At 43.4% G+C, this 23648-nt stretch overlaps 1 protein-coding gene across 4 annotated transcripts; it reads right to left on the reverse strand.

The window, feature by feature from the left end:
- Positions 1 to 253: 253 nt before the first annotated feature.
- Positions 254 to 21713, reverse strand: LOC134467296 (NACHT, LRR and PYD domains-containing protein 3-like). Of its 4 annotated transcripts, none has more exons than XM_063221197.1 (9): positions 21637 to 21713; positions 21317 to 21388; positions 19750 to 19803; positions 17752 to 19587; positions 10422 to 10595; positions 7525 to 7698; positions 6744 to 6863; positions 1984 to 2900; positions 254 to 1452 (listed from the first exon to the last, which is right to left on the reverse strand). In XM_063221197.1, the coding sequence occupies exons 1-9, from the start codon at positions 21678 to 21680 to the stop codon at positions 1139 to 1141; spliced, it is 3705 nt and encodes a 1234-aa protein (XP_063077267.1). In that variant the 5' UTR covers positions 21681 to 21713; the 3' UTR covers positions 254 to 1138. The 4 variants fall into 4 exon arrangements, with proteins under 4 accessions (XP_063077267.1, XP_063077266.1, XP_063077268.1 ...); XM_063221196.1 differs by having other exon boundaries at positions 19732 to 19803; XM_063221198.1 differs by lacking the exon at positions 21317 to 21388 and having other exon boundaries at positions 19732 to 19803.
- Positions 21714 to 23648: the final 1935 nt, after the last annotated feature.

The following is a 23648-nucleotide window of genomic DNA, read 5'->3' on the forward strand; positions in this document are numbered from 1 at the left end:
TAATGCATTTCTCCTTTTGGTTTTGTATTTATTTACACATACCGGTATTTTACACAATTTCTAACCTGACTCTCTCGCAGCGAGCTCACGAAGTGTAACGAAGATGCACAAAGCACTAGGGGTCTCGCGAGAGCCAGGCTACACAATTTCAGGCAACTACCGAAGGAGGAAATAAACAAATTTTTCGTTTGGAATCACTCTTGATGACTCCATGTCCAGTTAGCCAACTGGAAGCACAATGACCCAACGGCAACACGATACAAAACAAAGACCTAGGCAGGGTAACAACAGAAAATTCCCCTTTCAAAATCCCTTACAATACATATAATATATAACATATAATTGTAGCCTAAACCGAAAACATAAATCTTACAGTCATTTCAAGTCCTTTTATGACCTCTGATAAGCGAGTCCAGGGAAACTCCACAAGGCGTGTCCACACGTGAACAGAACAGTCTGCATGGATGAAACGGGTAAAAGAAAAACCTCAAACACAAACAAAATTATGTGCATAAAAAGTGTTAAAGTAGCAAGGGCAGTGCAAGTGGATTCACTTTTCACGGCAGTGTGGAGAGACAATGGCTGTATCCCTTCGTTGTCAGAAGACATGTGGTAATACTAATAATAAAATGGGCAGTCATGGGTGAGCGGTGAGGGCGTCAGACTTGCATCCCAGAGGTTGCCGGTTCGACTCCCAACCCGCCAGGTTGGTGGGGGGAGTAATCAACCAGTGCTCTCCCCCATCCTCCTCCATGACTGAGGTACCCTGAGCATGGTACCGTCCCACCGCACTGCTCCCCATGGGGCGCCACTGAGGGCTGCCCCCTTGCACGGGTGAGGCATAAATGCAATTTCGTTGTGTGCAGTGTGCAGTGTTCACTTGTGTGCTGTGGAGTGCTGTGTCACAATGACAATGGGAGTTGGAGTTTCCCAATGGGCTTTCACTTTTCACTTTCATTCACATTCACATTCATTCACACACTCGTAAAGTCAAATATGTTCACCATCGGTTTGCATTGACTGGAGGTACCTACACTACCTACACAAGATGGAGGCTGCACTTTTTTCCAGTGCTGTCACAAATTGCTGTGTCACCTCTTATCTATTCTAATGTTCTACCTCTATGGCTGAATGGCTTTCATTCTGCAGTCCACAGCTCCTCCACTAGGTGGCGCTCCCTTGCCCATAGAGCCCTGTAGAGGGCCAGTTTGCCCTGTGCCCCAGGAGAGCGCAGGCCATCATACAGCTTCCTCATTTTGTCCTGATTTGTGATAGCAGCCTGGATGTTGCCATAGGTCTCCTGGCCGATGATGCCCTGGGAGAAGAGCTGGTCTGCTATTGGCATGACCTCTGCCACTCTGCCAACGATCTCCGCTATGTTGCCATCCACAAAGGCAGCTGCTATCAGGCTGCCCACCTGGCCCGGGACCCTGCTGGACTGTGATGGCCCATCTGTGAAGACAAAAGCAGGTTTATTAGCACAGTGAATGGCCCATTCTATAGAATGAAGACGAGACTTCTAATTAGAGATGCAACGGATCCTGATTTTTAGGATCCTGCTGGATACCGTATCCACTGCTTAAGATCCTGCCAGATCCGGAACCGGATACCGGATCCTACGAAAGGGTTGAAACACATGGCCTACTCACACACATGGGCCCTTTTTATGACGTTGGCTCAAACTATTTTTTAAGACTCATTGGCTTACTGCCACACTGCCTGCAACGGCCACTTCCAAAGGGCTTTCACCCCATGCAGCGATTGGGGTTGTGAAAGACTGACTGAAAAGCCTAGGCTACGTAAAAACTAGAGATGCACCAGATCCTGATTTTTAGGATCCTTCTGGATACTGGATCCACTGTTAAAGATCCTGCCGGATCCGTGTGTGCGTGTGTGTTGCTGTTATGCATTGCATTGCTGTGTGTGTGTGTGTGTGTGTGTGTGTGTGTGTGTGTGTGTGTGTGTGTGTGTGTGTGTGTGTACCTTCTGTCAGGCCTCTGCTCCTGGTCTGCCTGCCTTGTGCGCCAGTCTGGAGATCTGCACTCCACACGGCCTGCTGCCCCCTGCTGGCTGAACTGAATAGCTGCAGTTGGATGGAGGCGGGGGCAGGATCAGGAAACTTCACCTGGAAGAAATTGGGGGTTTCCCTGTACATCAGCTCCAGTTTATCTGGGTTGATCTTAGGGACAACGTCAGTAGACTGATCTGCACATAGACTGTAGCATTCATTAATCCGAAGAGAGTCGTTGGGGTTGGGATAAAGCTTTTTAACCCCCCCACATCTCTGCTCCTCACAGTCCACCTTCTGTTTCTGATGGGCGTCATCGGGCAGCAGGTAGCAGCGGAAGACCAGGTGAGACTCACTGCACTGGTACACCAAAACGTTGGCATGCACCTTCCCAAAGAGCCAGGAGGTGAAATTGTAGAGAAGTCCACGAGGCGAGAGGGACGGCTGGAGAAGTCTGGCGTGGTGTCTGGTCAGCTCACACGGCTCCAAATATACTGCACCGTCCTGCTCATGCAGAACCTTGACCCCATCCGTCAGAGCAGACTGGCACCCTTCCAAACACAGGAAATGAGGCAGGTGGATCTCCTCCAGCTTTCCTGACATGAGCTTGATGTCCATCAAAGGACCAGCTGGGCTATACTGCATGTGGACCAGCTCACCAGCAAAGATTTGCCAGTCCATGAAGCGGTACTGCAGGGTGACTGGACCAACACACGACCAACGCAGACTGGACTCTGAGCACTCATATCTCCCTGCAACAGAGCTCAGGCTGTAGGTTGAGATGCTCTTCTCTGTGGAGACCTCAGGATCCAGCAGGACCCAGTGACTGGTATCTGGAACTTCAGCACAGCATTCACAGCCACTATGTGTGTCATCACTGGGGCCATCTTCCCTTTAAGACAGACAGGCACACACACACACACACACACACACACACACACACACACACACACACACACACACACACACACACACACACACACACACACACACACACACACACACACACACACAGAGTTGAAACAACCTGGACATGCAAACCAGTCTGCATAGTACAGCTAGTGCACTGTCACTTTGCACACCAGTCTGTACAGTACTACTGCTACATTGCCATGTTACACACCAGTCTGTATAGTACTGTGACTTCACTGTGTCACTTTAAAACCAATCTGTGCTGTACTGTGTCACTTTGCGCACCAGTCTTTATGATGCTATCTGTATAGCAAGCACAACCTACGCTATCTGAGCGACGGAAGTCATTATTTCTTTATGGAGAGTCGGGGACTAAAGCGACCAAAGCGAATTTGCCAGGAGCAAAGTGACCAGAGCGAATTCTAGCGATTTAAGTCAAGCTAATATTATGGTAATGAGCTATGATGCGGTTCGAAAACCAATTGGAATGTTCATATCTGTCCAAGGCTGTCAAGCTAGAGCCGTTGTGTGATAAGTTAAATCAGGGGTGTCAAACTCAAATTGACCCAGGGCCAAAACAAAAATCTGGAACAAAGTCGTGGGCCGAACTCAACATTTATTTTAAAAAATTGACTAAAATTGTGCGTAGTACATGCACTTCATACTCATAGTTAAATTTCACACACACACTTCCCCATCATGTATGGTAGTTCAAATGTGTCTGCACATCCTGTGACACACCATATTTAATGTTGTTACGCTATGCATTAATGGTGTAAGCCTATGTCAGTCCCACCAGGAAATCGCGGGCATTTTCTCAAAAAATCGCGGTCGGAATTGCCAGATGGTGCACGAGGATTTCCAGAAAATCGCGATAAAAGTTGCGGAGCTTCTTACTGTTGTTGCGATTTTGTTGCGGCATGAAGTGAAAGGTGCGATTTTTGTTGCGATTTTTAATGTGTTTATCCACGCTTGAAAGTAAAGAACACTGCCACATTCCAGTCCTGTGGTGTTTTTATATTATTTCCATTTTTATATTATAATTTTGGTTCTTAGGCAAAGCAGGGAAGCTGCCTGGGCGAGTTTTTAGCCAGAATGTCGTCATGAAAAGTTCCATCTCTTTCATGCTGCCATTACGACACCCTTCATTACAATGCTGTTTATGGCCGTTTGACTCTGTTTTAAATGTCATCACCGTTTCAAATTGTAAGCATACAAACTTCGTATCATGTCGATATCCATTCCTGACTTAAAAAAAGTGGATACATAATTAACTATAAGTAGGCGGGCGGAATTGGGCATGTCCACCCAGTTGAAGAGGCTGCGCGACAGGAACTGACTGAAATCCTGGTTAATGTGAGTCGTCTGCTACACATAGCCTGCCTGTGTCGGCGTTTAATTTTCAAGCTTGTCAAAAGCAACACAAATAAAAGCAGAGAGAGAGGGGTCGCTTTCGAAAGAAGGCCGTCCGGCTGATGATCATCATTCAATGTAACGAGGATGGAGTTCACAGATTTCCTTTTGTGAAGGGTGCTTGCTGAATAATGCTCAGAAATTATATTAATTTTGGTGCTCTTGTGAATATAAAAGACGACGACATTGTTATCTATAAAACACCACGTCGCCTGCAGAACGGAGGTCTCAGCTGTCAACGATGCTCATGGGCTACACGTTTTGGCCGGTGATGAAAACAGTTATAAAGCCCTGCATGCACTTTCACTGGGACTTCTGGCGAGTCCATCGTTCTCTGGAATGTTTAACTTGACCCTCTGTAGGCTGTAGCCTACTTGGAGATCCACCACCATTTTTCAGCAGAGGTAAAAGTGAAAGTGATGCAATGCTGCGCATGCCATTGAGTCCCAAACTGTTAGGCTTGACTTCTCAAAGGGCATGAAACGGTTTTGCAAATGCAATGCCCTTTGTTGTGTTCACTGATATATTGGTAAAAAATAGCCCACAACAAAACAGAATCGTTCCTCGACAGCACAGCAGCCAGCGTGAGTCAAGTGATTATAAGCATAACGTGATTGGGGACAACGACGGTGGGGACGAGAGCGCAAGCAATATTGCGTGCTGCTTATGACAAGTTCATTTACATAGGCTATTCACAAATATTTTCAGTTTTGTTCAGTTTCATATTAGGCCTACTGGTCTTTTGTAACGTTAAGTAGGCCTATTTAAAATGAGCTAATATTATTTACTGACTGATTGCAGTCATTTTTGTCGGACATTTTGTCCGGCCACATTTTATTTTGCCGGTCATTCATGCATGCAAACGGCCAATGTCCGGCCACAGCCGGCTAACGTGAACCCTGAGCCATAGCCCAATTTGCGCGAAAGAGATTACTATATCGGCCAGGCACGCACGCAGCATTCACAATGAAGGATGGAAATTACTGCTTTGTTGTGGACAAGGCATTTGCGCATCTCAATTCGGAGGGAAAATGGTCCAGCAGGTGGACCGCTTTAGAAAAAAGAAAACACATCTTGTTGTAGGAGCCCTATACTTGGCGTAATGTAGCCTAGATGACTGTCATGAAGTGTTAATTAGGCTATATATTTATGTAGGCCTACCACATTTTAAAAATGTAGGCCTATTGGTTATGCCAGACTAGTGGTCATACATTTTCCCTCCTGTGACCATGCGAGCAGACGCGCAATGAGAACATGGCGTTTCCTACATTCGTATTTATTAGTTTTTTTCCCCCTCACCGACAACTTTGTACATGCATAGTAAAGTGCTGGGACTGATTGCTAGGTTACTTTTTTATTGTATTTTTTATTGTATTATCCTTTTTGAAAGGAAGTTTGTCGACGTCAGTGAAGTCAGCGCAACATGGATTGGTTCAAAGTGTTCAAAGTTGCGGGAAATCGCGGTGATTGGTTAAAGTTGTGCTCTCGCGCAGAATTCGCGGGAATTAGTTGAAGTTGCGAAAAACGACGCGATCGCAACATCGCGATTTCCTGGGGGGACTGCTATGTGGGCCAACTGCAACACCGATTTGAAATGATCTCGCGGGCCGAATAAAACGGATCCGCGGGCCAGATTTGGCCCCCGGGCCTGAGTTTGACATCCCTGAGTTAAATCATACATGTTAATGTCACGTCCAGAGTAAATAAAGCAAATTAATGGCGAAACGTCTTCTGCAACCTAGGCTACCTGGGTCGCGTAGGTCGTTTCTGGTCTACACGCAGCATAGTAAACCATTACTACACTCTACTCACTATAAATCCACTATCAGTAGTACACACTAGTATAGTACTGCAGCTGCACTGTCACTGTACACAGCAGTTTGATTAGTGCTGCTACTGCATTGTGCCACTTCATACATCAGTATAGTAATACTGCACTGTCACTTACAGTAACACACCAGTCCGACACTTCACACACCAGTCTGCATATCAGTGATATAAAGACTATATAAGTTCACTAACTCAACAAGCAGGAACAGTGACAACATCTCTCTCAGTGTTGTCATGGTGACCAGGAAAAAGTGTTGCATAATAAAATAGGGCTGATGCTTCTATGAAACACTAAATGACACATTTCTTGTTGATTTAATTCATGTAGTGCTGTGTGTACACTATTACACTGAAGAAGAATTTGTTGTGAGGGAATAACAATTGCAGTTATTGCTGTATTGGCATTGGTATATGTGTTTATTTGTCTAGCTGTGTGTGTGTGTGTGTGTGTGTGTGTGTGTGTGTGTGTGTGTGTGTGTGTGTGTGTGTGTGTGTGTGTGTGTGTGTGTGTGTGTGTGTGTGTGTGTGTGTGTGTGTGTGTGTGTGTGTGTGTGTGTGTGTGTGTGTGATGCAGACTGACGTGTGAGTGTGAAGAGAGGACAGCTGTGCTCCTGCAGCATCTGAGGAGTGGGAGCTACTGCTGGATGCTGCTGCTGCTGCTGGAATCTCCCTTCTCAATGTACCATAAGGAGGATCCAGTCTAGAGTTGAGGACAAGGGATTCACATGGATGATACAATAATCAGATTAAAGAGGGGAGCTGTATATGCTGTGTATGACATGAACCAGGGAATACAAAACTCAGACCCAAAACATTCACACAGATACACACAACAGCATAATCAGGTTAAAGATAAAATACTAAAACTCTTCACTACATCTTATCTCTGACACACACCTCCATTACTCTACAATGCTGAAGAAATATACATTCAATACTACACACAGAGAAGATATCAGATGTTATTTTCAAATCACCAAACAGTGTATGCATGTTTGCTCTCTCTCTCTCTCTCTCTCTCTCTCTCTCTCTCTCTCTCTCTCTCTCTCTCTCTCTCTCTCTCTCTCTCTCTCAAATTCAAAGAGCTTTATTGGCATGACGAATATGAATACACTCATGTTGCCAAAGCAGTCATAAACAAACACATCACAACATCTCTCTCTCTCTCTCTCTCTCTCTCTCTCTCTCTCTCTCTCTCTCTCTCTCTCTCTTTCACACTCACACACACACACACACACACACACACACACACACACACACACACACACACACACACACACACACACACACACACACACACACACACACACACACACACACACACACACACACACGTCTGTTATTGGTGTGTTGTCACTCACTGTAATGTCTCTAGTTTGCACTGAGGATGCTTCAGGAGGTCTGTGAGATGCTGAATGCCTTCATCAGTGAGCACATTCCCCCTGAGGTTTAGACTCTTCAAACTGCAGGAGGTTGATCTGGCAGCAGCTGCTATTAGAGTACAACTCTTCTCTGTGAGGGAACAATTCTCCAGCCTGGGACAATCATGACGCATATGATTATTACACACACTTACTATTACATATAACACACACTTGCTCTCATCAACAGAAATGCACACTGGCTATGAGTGGCTAATATAGACATGGTCTTCAAGACTTCCTGTGATGATGCGACCCGTGAGCGTGCGTCATCATCATGGCGTCTGCTGTAGCTGCTGAAACTTTTATTCATTCTTATTGTTGGTTTGTGGACTTTACAAATTGCATATCAGACTCCCAACCTTTTTTCAGTGTTTGATGGTTTCGTTTGTTAACATGGGTCAACACATGTTTAGCTGACAACCGTTCAACCATTTGGTATTCACACACGTTACAGTCGCGCACATTGCATTCATACCGGTCTTGCAACACTTCTGTGTTTTGGCAAAGGGATGCGTCATGGCTTTGGGGACGCTTTTATCTTTGGGCATGTTCGCGTTTGCGCGTCCCCTCGCCCTTGCAATTGCAGTTTAATGGTTAAAACATTACAATTGCTGGTAGTTGTGTACCTATATGTATCCCAACCTGTGTGTTATTATTTTGTAAAAGGCCTGAGAAGAAGTGTTTTGTACTAGCGCTATTTAAAATGTTTAAAATTAAGTATTATTGGTGCCTAATTAAAACTCCCTGCTTTGTGTTCAGGCAATAGTAGAAGCTGCCTATAGGGAGGAGACAGGTATGCTTTATGATGAAGATGTGTCCATTCTTGTGCAGAGCCAGGTAGAGACGAGACCTGTTTGTTTAATTGCTCTGTCTTAAACTCAGCTGTGTGAGTAATCTCTGTGCGAGACTTTTTGCTATGAGAGCCTCAGGCTTTTCTGTATGTTTATTTTGGTTCCTCGCAACCTGTTTATTTTCTGTATATTTTTGCGATTAGTGTACAGTTATATTTTTCTACCCTTTTGCTTTGGTTTAATTTGATTTTGGTCAATGGTCTCTGGCTCACCTTCACATGGTTTGCAAAAATAAAGAAGAAAAACTTGACCTCCTGCCTCCTGCCATATCTGTGTGCCTATCCGTAATATCCTCGACACACTACTTCTTAACACTTCCCATGAATACAACACACACACACACACACACACACACACACACACACACACACACACACACACACACACACACACACACACACACACACACACACACACACACACACACACACACACACACACTTTAACTACTTTATTCATGTCCGAAATTCATAATATGTACATATGGACATAAATGTTACAGATACAATGATGCTAAGTCACAATCCAATGTGGGTCTCAAAATAGCAGTTTTAAGGGTACAAACAACACCTCCTTCTCCAAATATGACGACTACCAATAATGGAGGATATTGAGCAATATTTGGCTATTTGCTGTGCCTTTGCTGAAGCCAACCATCCTTAGCACCCTATTGACCAGTCTGTGTACATGTCCCCGGCTTCCAAAGATCAGTGCTATATATTGGCATTTATAGTCAAGGTCAGTTATTTTCTCTTCCAGGGGGCGATATTTTACCAGTTTCGTTAAGAAAGCCTCCTCTAGACATGGGTTAAAACAGCATCCAACTTCCAGGGTATAGACTTGACTATTATTCTCATCAATAATTGTAATATCTGGCCTGATGGCATTCAAATCAGAGAATGGAGACATTTCTGCTGGGCCACTGTTTGCAAACATACTTTCTCTAACAACACAGTTTTTATGCAAAGAGACTACTGGAGAAAATAGAGATGATAAACTGTCAGATATAATGTCCACAATCCTGTCATGCCGGGAAATATAAAGTCCTTTGTAAAAATGGCAACTATTCAGTATATGCGACATTGATTCAATTACTTCCTCTTGTCCATGGTGGATACATATTGGTGAATGGGAGCTCGGGCATGAGATTGATACATTTAACTTAGTAGTATACACTTGAAGCCTGTGTGTCACACACACACACACACACACACACACACACACACACACACACACACACACAGCATAATTAGAAACAGTTAACATCATGGGACCATTAACTCCCCACCCTTCAGGGTCTAGGGCCAATCGCATTCGCCCATTCTCTGAACACCCTAACTACACACACACACACACACACACACACACACACACACACACACACACACACACACACACACACACACACACACACACACACACACACACACACACAGCTATATATTGGCATTTATAGCCAAGGCCAGTTATTTTCTCTTCCAGAGGGCGATATTACCAGTTTCGTTAAGAAAGCCTCCTCTACACCTCTACTGCTTTGACATGGGTCAAAACAGCATCCAACTTCTAGAATATAGACTTGACTATTATTTCCATCAATAATTGTAATATGACATGTAAATGTAAAATGGCAAACTGTTCAGTATATGCGACATTGATTCAATTACTTCCTCTTGTCCATGGTGGATAGATAGTGGTGAATGGGACCTTGGGTACCAGATTGATAAATTTAACTTTGTAGCATACACTTGAAGCCTGTGTGTCACACACACACACACACACACACACACACACACACACACACACACACACACACACACACACACACACACACACACACACACACACACACACACACACACACAGTGGTGTGCTTCTCATGTGTAACACACCATTGCAGAGTGGTTCACTACTTATGTGAATCCTCCAAACACACCTCAAACCCCATCAGTGCACCCCAATATGTCTGTTGAGTCTAACACTCACTCTAGTGTCTCCAGTTTGCACCTAGGATCCTTGATGAGGTCTGAGAGATGCTGAACTCCTGCATCATGAAGCCGATTCCAACTGAGATATAGATTCTTCAAACTGCAGCAGGTTGATCTGGCAGCAGCTGCTATCGCAGCACAACTCTTCTCTGTGAGGGAACAGTGCTGAAGCCTGGGAGATACATAATGACAAATCTGGTTATTACACGCACTAGCCTCTTCATAGCGCACACTTGCTCTCATTAACAGATATGCACACAGGCTATGAGTGGCCAAGCAAACACGTTGTCTTAAAGGACCAGTTCAGTCAATTTCAATATGCTGTTGTATTGCTCACGCTACCTTTGAATTGTCAGTACCCGGTGATGCCACATTTTTCGGCTAAGCCCTTTCCAAGATATGAGCTATTCTAATGGCGGCAGCGTTTTTTTACTTTTTTTAATTAACATAGGCCTACTACAAATATTTTCCAATAAGGTACCGCTGTTTGCTAGTTGTCTGCTGATGTTGTATAACCTTTCGGATGTTTTTGGGAATAAATAAAAAAAAAATTATGAAATGTAAACAAAGAGCTGCCCCCATTACAATGACCAAGATCTCGGAAAAGGCTGAAGAAGAAGACGAAAAAACTTCAGGTACTGACAAGTCCAGGGTAGTGTGAGCATTACAACTGCATGTTGAAAATGACCAAACTGGTCCTTTAAAGGTCCACTCTAATAGAAAACCATTATTCAAAACCCATAAAACTGAATCATTAATTAAGTAAAAAATAATTTGGGTTCATAATTTTATAGGTTTTAGTTAATTTACAAAATACACATTTCTGATTGGACGATGCCTGGGTGTTGTCAAAAGATGAATTTCATGACTCCGGAAATATCGATTTTTTTTTAACAAGAATTAAAACAAGATTTTTTGTAATGCTTCAACGCTGTTTTATATGGCATTGTAGGCCTACTGTGGGTACCGGTAGTTGTTGTGCCTACATGTTGGCAAACCACTAGGTGGCACCGTTACCTCATATTTCAGAGCCATGGGGACTAGGCCTGTCACGATAACAATTTTTGCCAGACGATAACGATAACAAGAAATTATTGCGATAATCGATAATATTGTCTCTCTCGCCATTTTCAAACAATATAATGTGCAATAAAAAAACACTGCTATGCAAGGTGCTATGCAATGCCTCCTTCTTGAAACATTGAATGTAACATTTGGGCCAGCAGACTCAGAGGTTTAAATAATTAAGATTGACGCCTGCTCCAAGAAGAAATGTGTCAAACAATATAATGACGTAAAAATGCAATAAAAATGTGACTACACCCCTTCACATTTTTAAAGCATCACGGCGGGGGATATATATATGTTTTTAAATACATCCTCATGGAGCATAATAGACTCTAAATAGGCTTTTTTGTATTTATTATTAAGGTAAGTTATATAGTCTTTCTTTAACATTTTCTGTTATTTATCTTTCTCAAGCACACTGAATGGCTTATAGGCCTATCCATGGTGTGATGTAAAATAACCTACTGGTGGGGTATTGTTAATTCACAAATTAGGCTATTACTTAGACAGCTTATTTCAAACAAATGCACGTTGTTACTGGCTAATTGTCAGTCAAAACCCAAATCAGCCCTGTTGAAGGCATTTCAACATCAGCAAAAAGCAAAAGAGCATGAACAGATGCACAAGTTCCAGCTCTCTCTCTCTCTCTCTCTCTCTCTCTCTCTCTCTCTCTCTCTGATACCCTCGACTGGAAGAAGTTGCAATTCTGCGCACTTTAAAGTCCTTTATGAACGCCCATACATTGATTCTTATGAGTTATGAGTCGCCACGCCTCTGTTTCCCCTGTAGCGCGCTCAACCGTTCACATTCTCCTGACAGATTTAAATCCACAAATCTTATCTTCATGATTTGCTTGCGGACTGCCTACTCATATTGTTAGGTCTAAATAAACAAGAAATATAGCGAAAATCACAAAAAGAACAGACAACGAACGTCGGGTAGGGGGCGCATTGAAATAATAGTGGAAACTCGGCGAGGTTTAAAATAACAGCCTCAGAGCAAGTTTGTCGCGACGGCACCACTATTTCATGTTTGCACAAACACGTCTTCGTCGTGGATATTGGGTTGCTGCGCATGTTTCAAAATGAACATTTGCCTCCGTGTTGGAGCTGTTCATTCCCCTCTCTGAGGAACGTTGCAGATGCGCTGACCGAGACTGGAAGAATATTGCGCTCCTGGGGCCTCATTTATAAAACTGTGCGGAAGAAATGCGTCAAAAGATGGCGCACGCACGAAACTCAGGATGTGCGTGCGCAAGAAAATATTCAGATTTATAAAGCATTGCGCACGCGCGTTCCACGTCGATTTCCCTTTATAAATCCCAACTGACTCTGAAGTTGCGGCAAATGTGCGCACCTGTGGACACACCCATAATTATCTATGAATATTCAGTGAAACGCCCAAAATGAATATTTATATTTGTGGACGGCGTGCGGAAAGCAGACGAGATAGCCTTTTTACCACATGTGGAGCAGTTTTATTAGATAGGCCTAGAGAACGTTGGGCAAAGTGGAGCGGTTAAGTTTGGGAAGTCGTAGGCTACAAAAATAAAACCTTGAATTGCAGCATGTGGATGGTTATGTTGACAAAAATCACGCTATACCAGAAGTAAAAATAAATAAATAAAATAAGGATGGCATGGACATGAACCTGCCAAGTCATGGACATGTAGGCTAGTATTAATTGAGTTGTGAACAAAGGGAAAAATAGCTGCGTCAAGGAAACATCTCACATGGCATGTCCCCATGTGAAAATCGCCGGTAGAAAATCTATTCGCTGTCTCGTCGCACCTCATATGCACCGGGTTTAAACTTTTTTCAACAATTGCCGTTGGTCACTGCGCGCAGCTGTCTGCTTTCAGTTCAAAGCGACGCCCCAACTGTCGATCGACATATCCACAGACAGCATGACATATGGGCATTTTCTAGTCTGTATTTATTAAATGTGTGTATTATAAACGTACATTATCAGTGTATAAGGCCAGCTGTCAAATGCACACCTCTGCTTTGATGACGAGTAACCGCATGGAAAAGAAATGACATGCAACAAGAAACGACTTGCGCTTGCTTGTATGGCTGAGAAAATCAACCATTACAGGTGCACTTGGGACTCGAGCAGATGATTCTGCAACTGGCTTAAATGTAGACGTAATTCCTTGCAGATTCGGAACACTTTATAGCCTACCGATACGATTATAGCCCGATACTGGAGAGGTCGTGGTTATTGTTAATAAAATGTATTTCCCAATGTAACGTAGGCCTATCCTAAACGTACAATTGCAAGCGTCTATTACATGCATGTAGCTATGGATAGGCCAGGTAGGCCTACTTATTATTTTCCACCATTACCAAACAACAAACAAACGCGTTTTCGTTGCGAACTGGATTAACAAATGTTAAAGTGGCTATCGTGACATGTGACCTTTGATTTTTTTCTTCAACCAATTTCGGGTCGTTCTTCCAGCTACCTCCCGAGGTCGCGCTTTCCGCGTTTGGTCTTTTGTTTAGTGCCTACGCATGGGTCAAACTTTGCGTGGAGCTGCGCATGTTTACCGCCAAGTTATTTTTCTATAAATACCAAACCTTGCGGTGAACTTGGCGTGCGCAGTCTTTTGTGCGTACGCACCCGTTATAAATGAGGCCCCTAGTCTCTAGCGCTGATTCTTTGTCGAGGCTTATAAGCGACACGCGGGAACACCAGCGTTCTATTTCAAAGACGCAAGTAGCCAGACCAATGCACTTTTTTCCAACCAGAACTGCACTGAAACTTAAAATTACACCAACATTTAAGCGCCATTGCGCTGCGTTGGCCTATAACGCGCCATCAGTAGTCTTATGGCTACGGTAGGCTAGAGAAAGGAAGAGAGGGAAAACAAAACATCACGCAAATAACTTATCGTTACTTATCGGGGCCAGAAAAGTGATCGTTCTTGTAAAAAGTTATCGTCCGATTTATTGACTTATCGTATATCGTGACAGGCTTAATGGGGACTGTTGTTTACTTACTCCAACGAGACGAGGCAGGTATAGCTACAGCTGAGCTAGCAAGCCAAAGTGCGACTCGAGATGAGTTGCAGACATGACGTTGTCCTGACTCACTATAAAGGCAGGCAAGAATGGGGTGTTCGATCGTTGAAATTATAATTCATAGGAGCCCTGACAGATACTGTATTTGGAAACGGATCGTGAGACTGCTAATGGTGCTCGCCTGGGTCTCAGTCAACACATCGGTGAGTAGGACTAGCTAGCCTGCTAGCTTTGTCGACCTACTGTGATTTCAGGGTTGGGTGGGTGGAATAGCTGCAAATATGATACAGTATGTAACAGATGAAACACTTTCCGTAACTTTGGCTCCCTTGATTGACCGATCAGCTACCGTATACCGGTGTGAACATATTGTAAGTGTGTCAGATACATAATCTCCGTGTGACATGTTCTACTCTTTTGGTGCTACTGGCTATTCCAGACTGTTTAGAAACCCCATGTTGCTACTACGTGTCTTTTGAGGTCAAGCTTACAATGTAACGGTGTTAGATATTCACCCCAACAGCAAAAATGTCGGGGGGCAGATTTGGTATCAGAGCTATTTGTTTCACTCCATGTCTGTGGACGGTGTCCTATATTTTATACAGTGGTGTTGTGCTTGGAAGTTTGCTTGGTAGTGTGGAGACGTGGGGAAAGCTAATAAGCTAGGCTTGTAGTGGCAGAACTCGTGCTGTTAGACTTTCTATTTCATTGAAATTGAAAACATTTCTTTGCAAACTGTTCGCCGTCTTGGATAATGAACACCATGCACTCTATAACGTAAAGAGATAGTATATTTAAACTATAACATCACTATCATATCCGCACTCAAATTTCACAGCTCCCACAGTGTGCACAGATCCAGTTAGCCAAGGCGCTGCTAATGACCCGGTGTGCGTTCCATTCCCCGCACTGTGCACTGTGTACTGAGATGCAGTGCACTTCCCACCCTCAGCTTAACGGCAAATAAGTGCAGATATTTTGGCTGACACAAGTGCGTGGATTGAGACGTGATTTTTCATCTTTTGACATCAATTCCGGCTCGTTTTTGTTTTTGGGGGGCGGGACTAAGAGTGTTGAAAAACGGTTAAAACAACGTTTACAAACAGTCCTTACTACTGAACAAAACAACTTCTGTACATTAGAGTTCTGTTTCTGGACACATGAAAACACGTTTGAAACCATGTGAACTTATAGTTTTCTATTAGAGTGGACCTTTATGGATAGAGTTATACAGAGTCAGTATCAAGGGAACATGATTTCCACATCCAGACACAGTCACAGTCACAGTCAGACAGACAGACAGACAGACAGACAGACAGACAGACAGACAGACAGACAGACAGACAGACAGACAGACAGACAGACAGACAGACAGACACACACACACACACACACTAACAACAACAAAACCCAAGAGCAGGGATGTAAAACTCAAATTGATTGAGGGTCAAAATTAAAATAAAAATGATGTCGCAGACCAAACTCAACAATGATTGTGCATGCATGTACTTAACCGTTTCAGACACGGCCCCTGTTATAAATCATCTGTTACCAGGTTTCATAAGACATTTTGCAGTTATGACAGGCAGAAACCATCAAACACACACTCGTAAATTCACAGACACACAACTTTGCATAGAAAACATAAACACACTTACACCCATACTACAGGCGATAGGATACACACACACACACACACACACACACACACACACACACACACACACACACGCACACGCACACACACACACAGACACACACACAGACACACACACACACACACACACACACACACACACACACACTCACTCCAGCTAACCATGGAAGATGACGCACAATGGTAGCTATAGGTTTGTAATAGATTATTAAATAGATTTTTCAAGTTGGAGATAGAGGGAATCATCTTCAGAGCGTCATCAAGTTTGATATGAGGCCCCTTGCAGGCAATACTCATATTGATGTGAGCATTTTTTGTATGAGTGTTTTATTTTGTGTATGATAAAAATGCTGGGGGCTAGAGATGGGAATAAGATTGCCTAGTTTAAAGGATCAATCCACTGTGTTTCAATAATAAAATGTGTTTTTCTCTGTCCTGGGATGAGCTCCTTCCGACCTGCCTCGTCTTCGGGCGCGCCCCCAGTCAGCAACGTGCGCGGCCCAAACTCGTTAGTATTAGCTTGGCTAGTATTAGCTTTGCCGACAGACGCATTCAGTGACTTAAGTTAGAAGTGACCCAATTGTTCCATGTGTTCGATATTGAAACATCCCTCGTTAATCGATCCAAAAGTTGTTGAGCAAAAAGAAACGATTTCCTACTTAGATAAAGAAATGACACTGTAATGAAAGGCGTAGTAACACATTCGGAGTACTTCCACTTCGACGCATTGATACCTTCACTCCTAGCCCCCCTCTTCCCCCACCCCTTCTCCCTTCTCACGGGTGATTTATGCTCCGAAACCAACTTCACTGCGTCATGATGCAGACAGCCACGCAGTTATTTCCCCCCCCTCCGCAGTGACTTGGTGTGCACCCCTAAAAATGTTACTGCCCGCAGACAGCGACGTAGTAAACAGCAGCAGGAGCCGCTGTGATTGGTCCTCTCAAACAGCCTGCTCTGTCCTTGAAAACAAAAGGCTACTTCCTTGTTCTAACCGTCGTCAGGCTATGGACTGTGTGAGGTCTTCTTTAAATAAGTTGCCCGTGCTTTGTAGTTTCATTTATTTACACGAACCAAAGACAACACGTGTGCTTGCAAGTTCGATGCTGAAGTTATAGGATATCGGGACATTTGAACAGTGTTTCCGAGGAAACATTTCGCTTCGTGCGACCTATTCTCGACAAATGAGCCACTTCTTTGTTCCAAACTACCGCGGTGGCTGCGAGTGCGATCAAAAATGCACGTGACATAATTACTAAATGTTTCATTTTCATTGTCGTCGAGTCTGTGTAGCTACAAAACAACAGACATGTCAACTTTACTCCTTGTATTGAAGGCAGTTTGAACAATCATCTCGCTGCCCCTACCGTTGCGATGGATACGGATAGCGCAGACCTAGAATGGAGCAAAAATCAAAACTAACTGCGTTGACTAACTGCATTGAGGCTCAAAACAGAGCATAATCTGCCCCCTCCACTATCACTCTCACTCTCTCTCACTCTCTCTCTCTGACTCTCTCTCTCTCTCTCTCTCACACGCACACACACACACACACACACCCTACCAGGTTTACTTACAATGCAGATGACACTGCTGGCACCAGCTTCTTCAGGACATCATCTGGGCTGAGGAGATCAGTCAGATCCTCTGCTGGTGTCTTTATGTACTTCTGTAGGTCAAACCCATTCAGCTGCTCTTCTGATAACTCAAACCAAAACTTTCTAGTCTCCCACTGACCTGGTAAGAGCATCTCTACTATCATATCTCCTGAGCTCCGGTCAATGTACTCCACTACAGCATGCTGATTCAACTCATTCAGACAGTAGAACAGGTTGATCTTTCTTTCAGGTTTCAACACATGCCGGATCCTGTGTTTGACATACTGGACTGTTTGCCCTAAGTCCGCTGGTTGGATATTGATCTGTGGCAGTAAGTTCCTTAAGAGCTTCTGATTGGACTCCAGTGAGAGACCCAGAAGGAAGCGGAGGAAAAGGTCCAGTTTTCCGTTCCTCCTCTGTAAGGCCACATCGACTGCAGTCTTGTGTAGGTTTGCAAGTGTTACAGCTTTGAACAGAGCAGAGAGTTGAGAGTATTCATCTTGGTGCGGTATGTTTCTGACATTGTTGCAGAAGCAGAGGAACACATATAATGCTGCAAGAAATTCCTGGATGCTCAGATTCACAAAGCTGAACACTTTCCCATGCCCAGCCTCCACGCTGAAGATCTGTGTACACAATCCTGAGTACAGAGATGCTTCTGTGACATCAATGCCACTCTTCCTTAGGTCTTCCTCATAGAAGATCAGATTGCCCTTCTCCAGCTGTTGGAAAGCCAGTTTCCCTAGTTTTGAAACCATCTCCTTATCTGTATCCTTTCTCTCCGTGTATTTCTCTTTTTTGATGCAAATCTGAATGTCCAGAAAGTGAGTGAACATCTGAGCGAGAGTCCTTGGCATTTCCCCTCTCTCTGATGTTATCTCTGCAACAGTGGCCAAAATCCAGGAGAAAACTGGAATGTGGCACATGATGTAAAGGCTTCTGGATGACTTCAGGTGTCTGATGAATCGTATGGCCAGGTTCTCATCACTGATTCTCTTCTTGAAGTAGTCATCTTTCTGTGGGTCGTTGAACCCCCATATCTCTGTGACCTGGTCCACACACTCAGGAGGGATCAGACCAGCTGCTGCTGGGCGGGTGGTGATCCAGACGTGAGCAGAGGGAAGTAGATTCCCATTGATGAGGTTTGTCAGAAGTTCATCTACTGAGGCTGGCTCTGTCACTTCACACCACCTCGGGTTGATGTTGAAATTGAGAGGAAGCCTACACTCATCCAGACCATCAAAGATGAACAGAGTTTTGTACTCAGAACTGGAGAGTACGTTCAGATCATTAATTTGTGTGAAAAAGTGTTGAATAAGCTCCACCAGACTGATTTGTCTATCCTTCATCAGGTTCAGCTCCCGGAAAGGAAGAGGAAAAATGAAGTGAATGTCCTGGTTGGTTTCTCCTTCAGTCCAGTCCAGAATGAACTTCTGCACAGAGACGGTTTTTCCAATGCCTGCCAGTCCCTTTGTCAGTACTACCCTAATGGGTTTGTGTTGCCGTAAGGGTTTAAAGAGGTCACTGCATTTGATTGGTCGGTCATCAGAACCCTCCCTTCCCTCAATATCATCAGACTCATCTCCTTCCTCATCATCACTTATATCACTGCATTTGTTATAGAACATAGATGCTTTCTCTATCTGTCTGACCTCATGTTCTTCATTGACCTCTCCACTCCCCCCCTCTGTGATGTAGAGATCTGTGTAGATGTCCTGGAGAAGTCTGGCATCTCCCTGATGTGGTACTCCTTCAAACAGATATTGACACTTCTCCTTCAGAAAGGGCCTGAGCCTTGCCTCCTCAGGTGTCAATCTAGATCAACAACAGAAGATTACATTACATTTAACTAACCATATAATACCTAGAAGCAATGCTGGCAACAACACATCTTACAGTCTGCGCACGCACGCACGCACACACACACACACACACACACACACACACACACACACACACCTGTGTTCTGCAGTGTACCTCTTGGTCTGGTCTGTTTTCACTTTCTGTGTGTCTGATGTCCCCTGCTTTACACTGAAAACACAACATGAACCTCCATCAGTTTCACACAACACAAAACCACACACAATGTTAAGTGATATTGTTTCAGGTATATGCATGCACATATGCAAAGGTGAAGGTAGGCAAATGCACACACAATTACGTACTGTTAGTGCTATTGGTTCAGGTATGTGCATATCTGAACAATATGAACAGTTTCTAATTTCTTATCCTAACATACATGGGTGGTTGACGTGATGCCTTGTTTTTTCGTAACATTGGTTAAAAACCTAAAAAAAAATGCTATTTTTCCTTTAAAAAACAAATGTAAATGAAAGAAGATACATTATGTATTATTATTGTTGTGTATTAGATGAGAAGAAACATTTTTGTTGAGATTTACTGTATGTAAAGGTTTATATGTCAAATATCCTGCGGAGTGACTGTAACATTAATGAAACCTGGAATATAATATATATATATAGTAGAGTAGAGAGTAGAGTATCATTTATTGATCCCAGAGGGAAATTAAGGTGTCAAGTAGCATACACACATACATAAATGAAGCATTTGGCATGGTTGCATACATATTAATTATTAACATTATATTAAGATATTTGAATGTGAAAAAAACTCAAGACAGTAATATTAACAAAAGTTAATCACAAAAAAAGACAGTAATATTAACTAGAAGTTCAATTTCGTAACACACATTGCGTACTGTGGGGTGAGATGTATGTCAATGTTTGTGAATGGGGAGCTGCAAGGCCAACTACAAGGGTCTTAAAGACTGGCTCCTAACCAGTCAGTACCTCAGTTATGGAGAGTGCTGTGGAAGTTTAAGGTGACTATTAACCTCTTAATATGTCTTCATATTGCAATGTTTCTGTCACGCAATGCTTAGGTTCATTTTATGGTGTCCTGTGGTGTGACTGCTCTTATAGAAGGGGAAAAATGTTTTTTTTTTTATATAAATGAAAACACATATTAAGATTAAACACAATATCATTATCAAGTTAGCATGAGCTCAGATGTCAGTCATGTGTACAAAAGGATTAAAATGGCCATAATGCAGTGAATTTCCTGTGGTGTGACTTCATTTTCCTGCGGTGTAACATGCCTATGCAATGTGTTGATGCAGGACACATTTTCCCAAAAATGGCAAAAATAAGGCGAAATTCCACGGACCACTAAGTGCTTAATTTTTTACATCCTTTTTTTCAGGAATTGGAAAAACTTTTTTTTTTTGCGTTACGCCCTTAAACGTCAACCACCCCCATACTAAAATTCAGTCACAAATGTGGAGAGCACATAATTTGAAAGACACTCTAAGCTTTCTGACAGTTACTGAGTAAATGACGATTTGTCTCTGCACCAAAGCATATCTTCTTTTTCATGTTAGTAATGGAGTACGGCAGTGGGGGGGGATTTTATCTCCACCCTTATTTAATGCCTATATGGATGACCTGTCTAGGCAGTTGGGGTCGTACACGCACGCACGCACGCACGCACGCACGCACACACACACACACACACACACACACACCTGTGTTCTGCAGTGTCCCTTTTGGTCTGCTCTGTTTTCACTTTTTGTCTGTCTGATGCCCCCTGCTGGACACTGAGAACACAACATGAGTCTCTTGAGTTATGAGTTCTACACAAATACAAAACAGAATATGAACATTCTCTCTCTCTCTCTCTCTCTCTCTCTCTCTCTCTCTCTCTCTCTCTTTCTCTCTCTCTCTCTCACACACTCTCTCTCTCTCTCTCTCTCTCTCTCTCTCTCTCTCTCTCTCTCTCTCACACACACACACAATTTTTTTCATATACCGTATGAAAAGTAAATGAATAGTGATGTGACCTCACCTCTCTTCAGGAGCATCCGTCTTTTTGATCTCTGTTTCATCCATGGTTCATCCATGGACTCTTATGCGCACACAGCTAAAGAAATCACACATGAAGCCACAATGACAAACTGCAGTGTTTCCTGCAGCACTTTCTAGCTAAGGGGGCCCTTAAGATGGGTCACCGCCTTGGCAACGTTCCTCAAAAAAAAAGTAGTCATTACAGTACAGTTACAGTAATTGCGTCAGGAGAGATGAGACGAGACGAAAAATGTCCGTCAACAACCCATTTGGTGTCCTCAGTCACACAGCAGCCATCATTTTCCCCTTTTGCCTCCATATGCCTCCTAACCAACTTTGCCTGCTATTTTAATGCTCGGCAGTTCGCTATATTTGTTGTTTAGCTATACTGTGTGAGTTATAGACAATTCACTGACACATAATTTATGAATATCAGATTTTTGCTCAAGTGAATTCAACTGGGAGAGTTTTCTTAATGAATGAGAGCACTACATGGAAAAGTCCACTGATGAGAATCAATGCAGGGCCGATGACAAAAGAATTTGAATCCATATAAACGCACTCTATGTGGAGTTTTGCAACTTTTCAGTCGAGGCCAACTCTAAACTACCAAGGAAGTTCACACTCAAAGTATACAGGTAAGGAATTCCATGAGTCTTCTCTAGCGAATGAAAGTAACAGCCTCTTCCGAAAAGCTGCAATTTGCAGGCTATAACAAATCCCGCAACAAAGTGAACAAGAACAATGTGCGCAAAGCATTCCACTCAGCGCCATGCATCAAATAATACGCAGAAGCTTTGGATGCGCACATGAGAGAGCCACAGACTACTGTATGTACACTCCCCCATCCTCCTCCATGACTGAGGTACCCTGAGCATGGTACCGTCCCACCGCACTGCTCCCCATGGGGCGCCACTGAGGGCTGCCCCCTTGCACGGGTGAGGCATAAATGCAATTTCGTTGTGTGCAGTGTGCAGTGTTCACTTGTGTGCTGTGGAGTGCTGTGTCACAATGACAATGGGAGTTGGAGTTTCCCAATGGGCTTCCACTTTCAATTCACTTGGAACTATGCCTGTGTCTGTGCACGCTTGTTTGCCCTCTGTCGAAAGGTAGCCTAGAAATCTATATGCCCCTAGCGGCTGCAAATGCAAAGGTCGCTTTACAAAAGGAATAACACAAAACCGAAATTAATCAATTTTTGATTGATCAATTTTTTTATTCCCATTAAGGTATTGATGGAGGTCTCAAGCAAGAATCATTGTAATTAATCACTTAAATAATTTTGTACATGTATACCGTGTAGAAGATTGGTTTGGGGGTGCGCAGCTTGTAGGTAAGGCCTTAGCTATCCCCGGGGGTGCTTCAAGACAAAAAGGTTAACCACTGGCCTTGCCTATGTGTCATACCAGCTCAAGGGTTTCAGCATTTTCAGTAGTGATGGCAAAATTAAGCCTGATAACACATCAAGGATTTTCAGCAGAATGTGTTATAAAATGATTCATGTCTCGAGGCCTCAAGTGCACACTAAGGACACCTCCTGCAAACTAGAACAATGAAGATGCGATTACTTTGGTCTGAGTGCAACAACAACTCGCGTGTAATTTCAAAATGAGCTATATGCAACTACTCTTCATTTAGGCCTACTAGTATTAACATAAGCCTATATATTTACCCTTTCACCACACACAGCCAATACACATTATATTTGCTTGCATTAGTAGCTGCTCTCATAGCGCAACATTTTGAGTAAGTCCCCAGATGAGATTTGAACACTGGTTGCTGGCACAGCAGTCCATGTCCTTAACCTGAACACCACAATGCTTATCTCTCCCATGTGGACATTTGACAGTGATTTATAGCCTTTGTTTAGCTGTTTGATTGACTGATTAACCATTAGGCCTATTGCAAATTAACATGATTTGCATAGCCTACATGGCAGGATAGTCTACACAATGTATTTTGATGAAAGTGTGTTTGTGCCCACAGGGCATTGATTTGTTTCGAGTAATTTGG

Source organism: Engraulis encrasicolus, chromosome 17 (genome assembly GCF_034702125.1).
Source record: "Engraulis encrasicolus isolate BLACKSEA-1 chromosome 17, IST_EnEncr_1.0, whole genome shotgun sequence".
NCBI classification, from domain to species: Eukaryota; Metazoa; Chordata; class Actinopteri; order Clupeiformes; family Engraulidae; genus Engraulis; species Engraulis encrasicolus.

Excerpts from the sequence above, each read along its gene's own strand:
- LOC134467296 (XM_063221196.1), bottom strand. The coding sequence starts at position 21,680 with ATGGATGAAACAGAGATCAAAAAGACGGATGCTCCTGAAGAGAG. Across the intron at positions 2,901-6,743 it reads TCCTCTCTTCACACTCACAC|GGAAGATGGCCCCAGTGATG; the intron begins GTCAGTCTGCAT and ends TCTGTCTTAAAG. Across the intron at positions 1,453-1,983 it reads GAGCAGAGGCCTGACAGAAG|ATGGGCCATCACAGTCCAGC; the intron begins GTACACACACAC and ends TTGTCTTCACAG.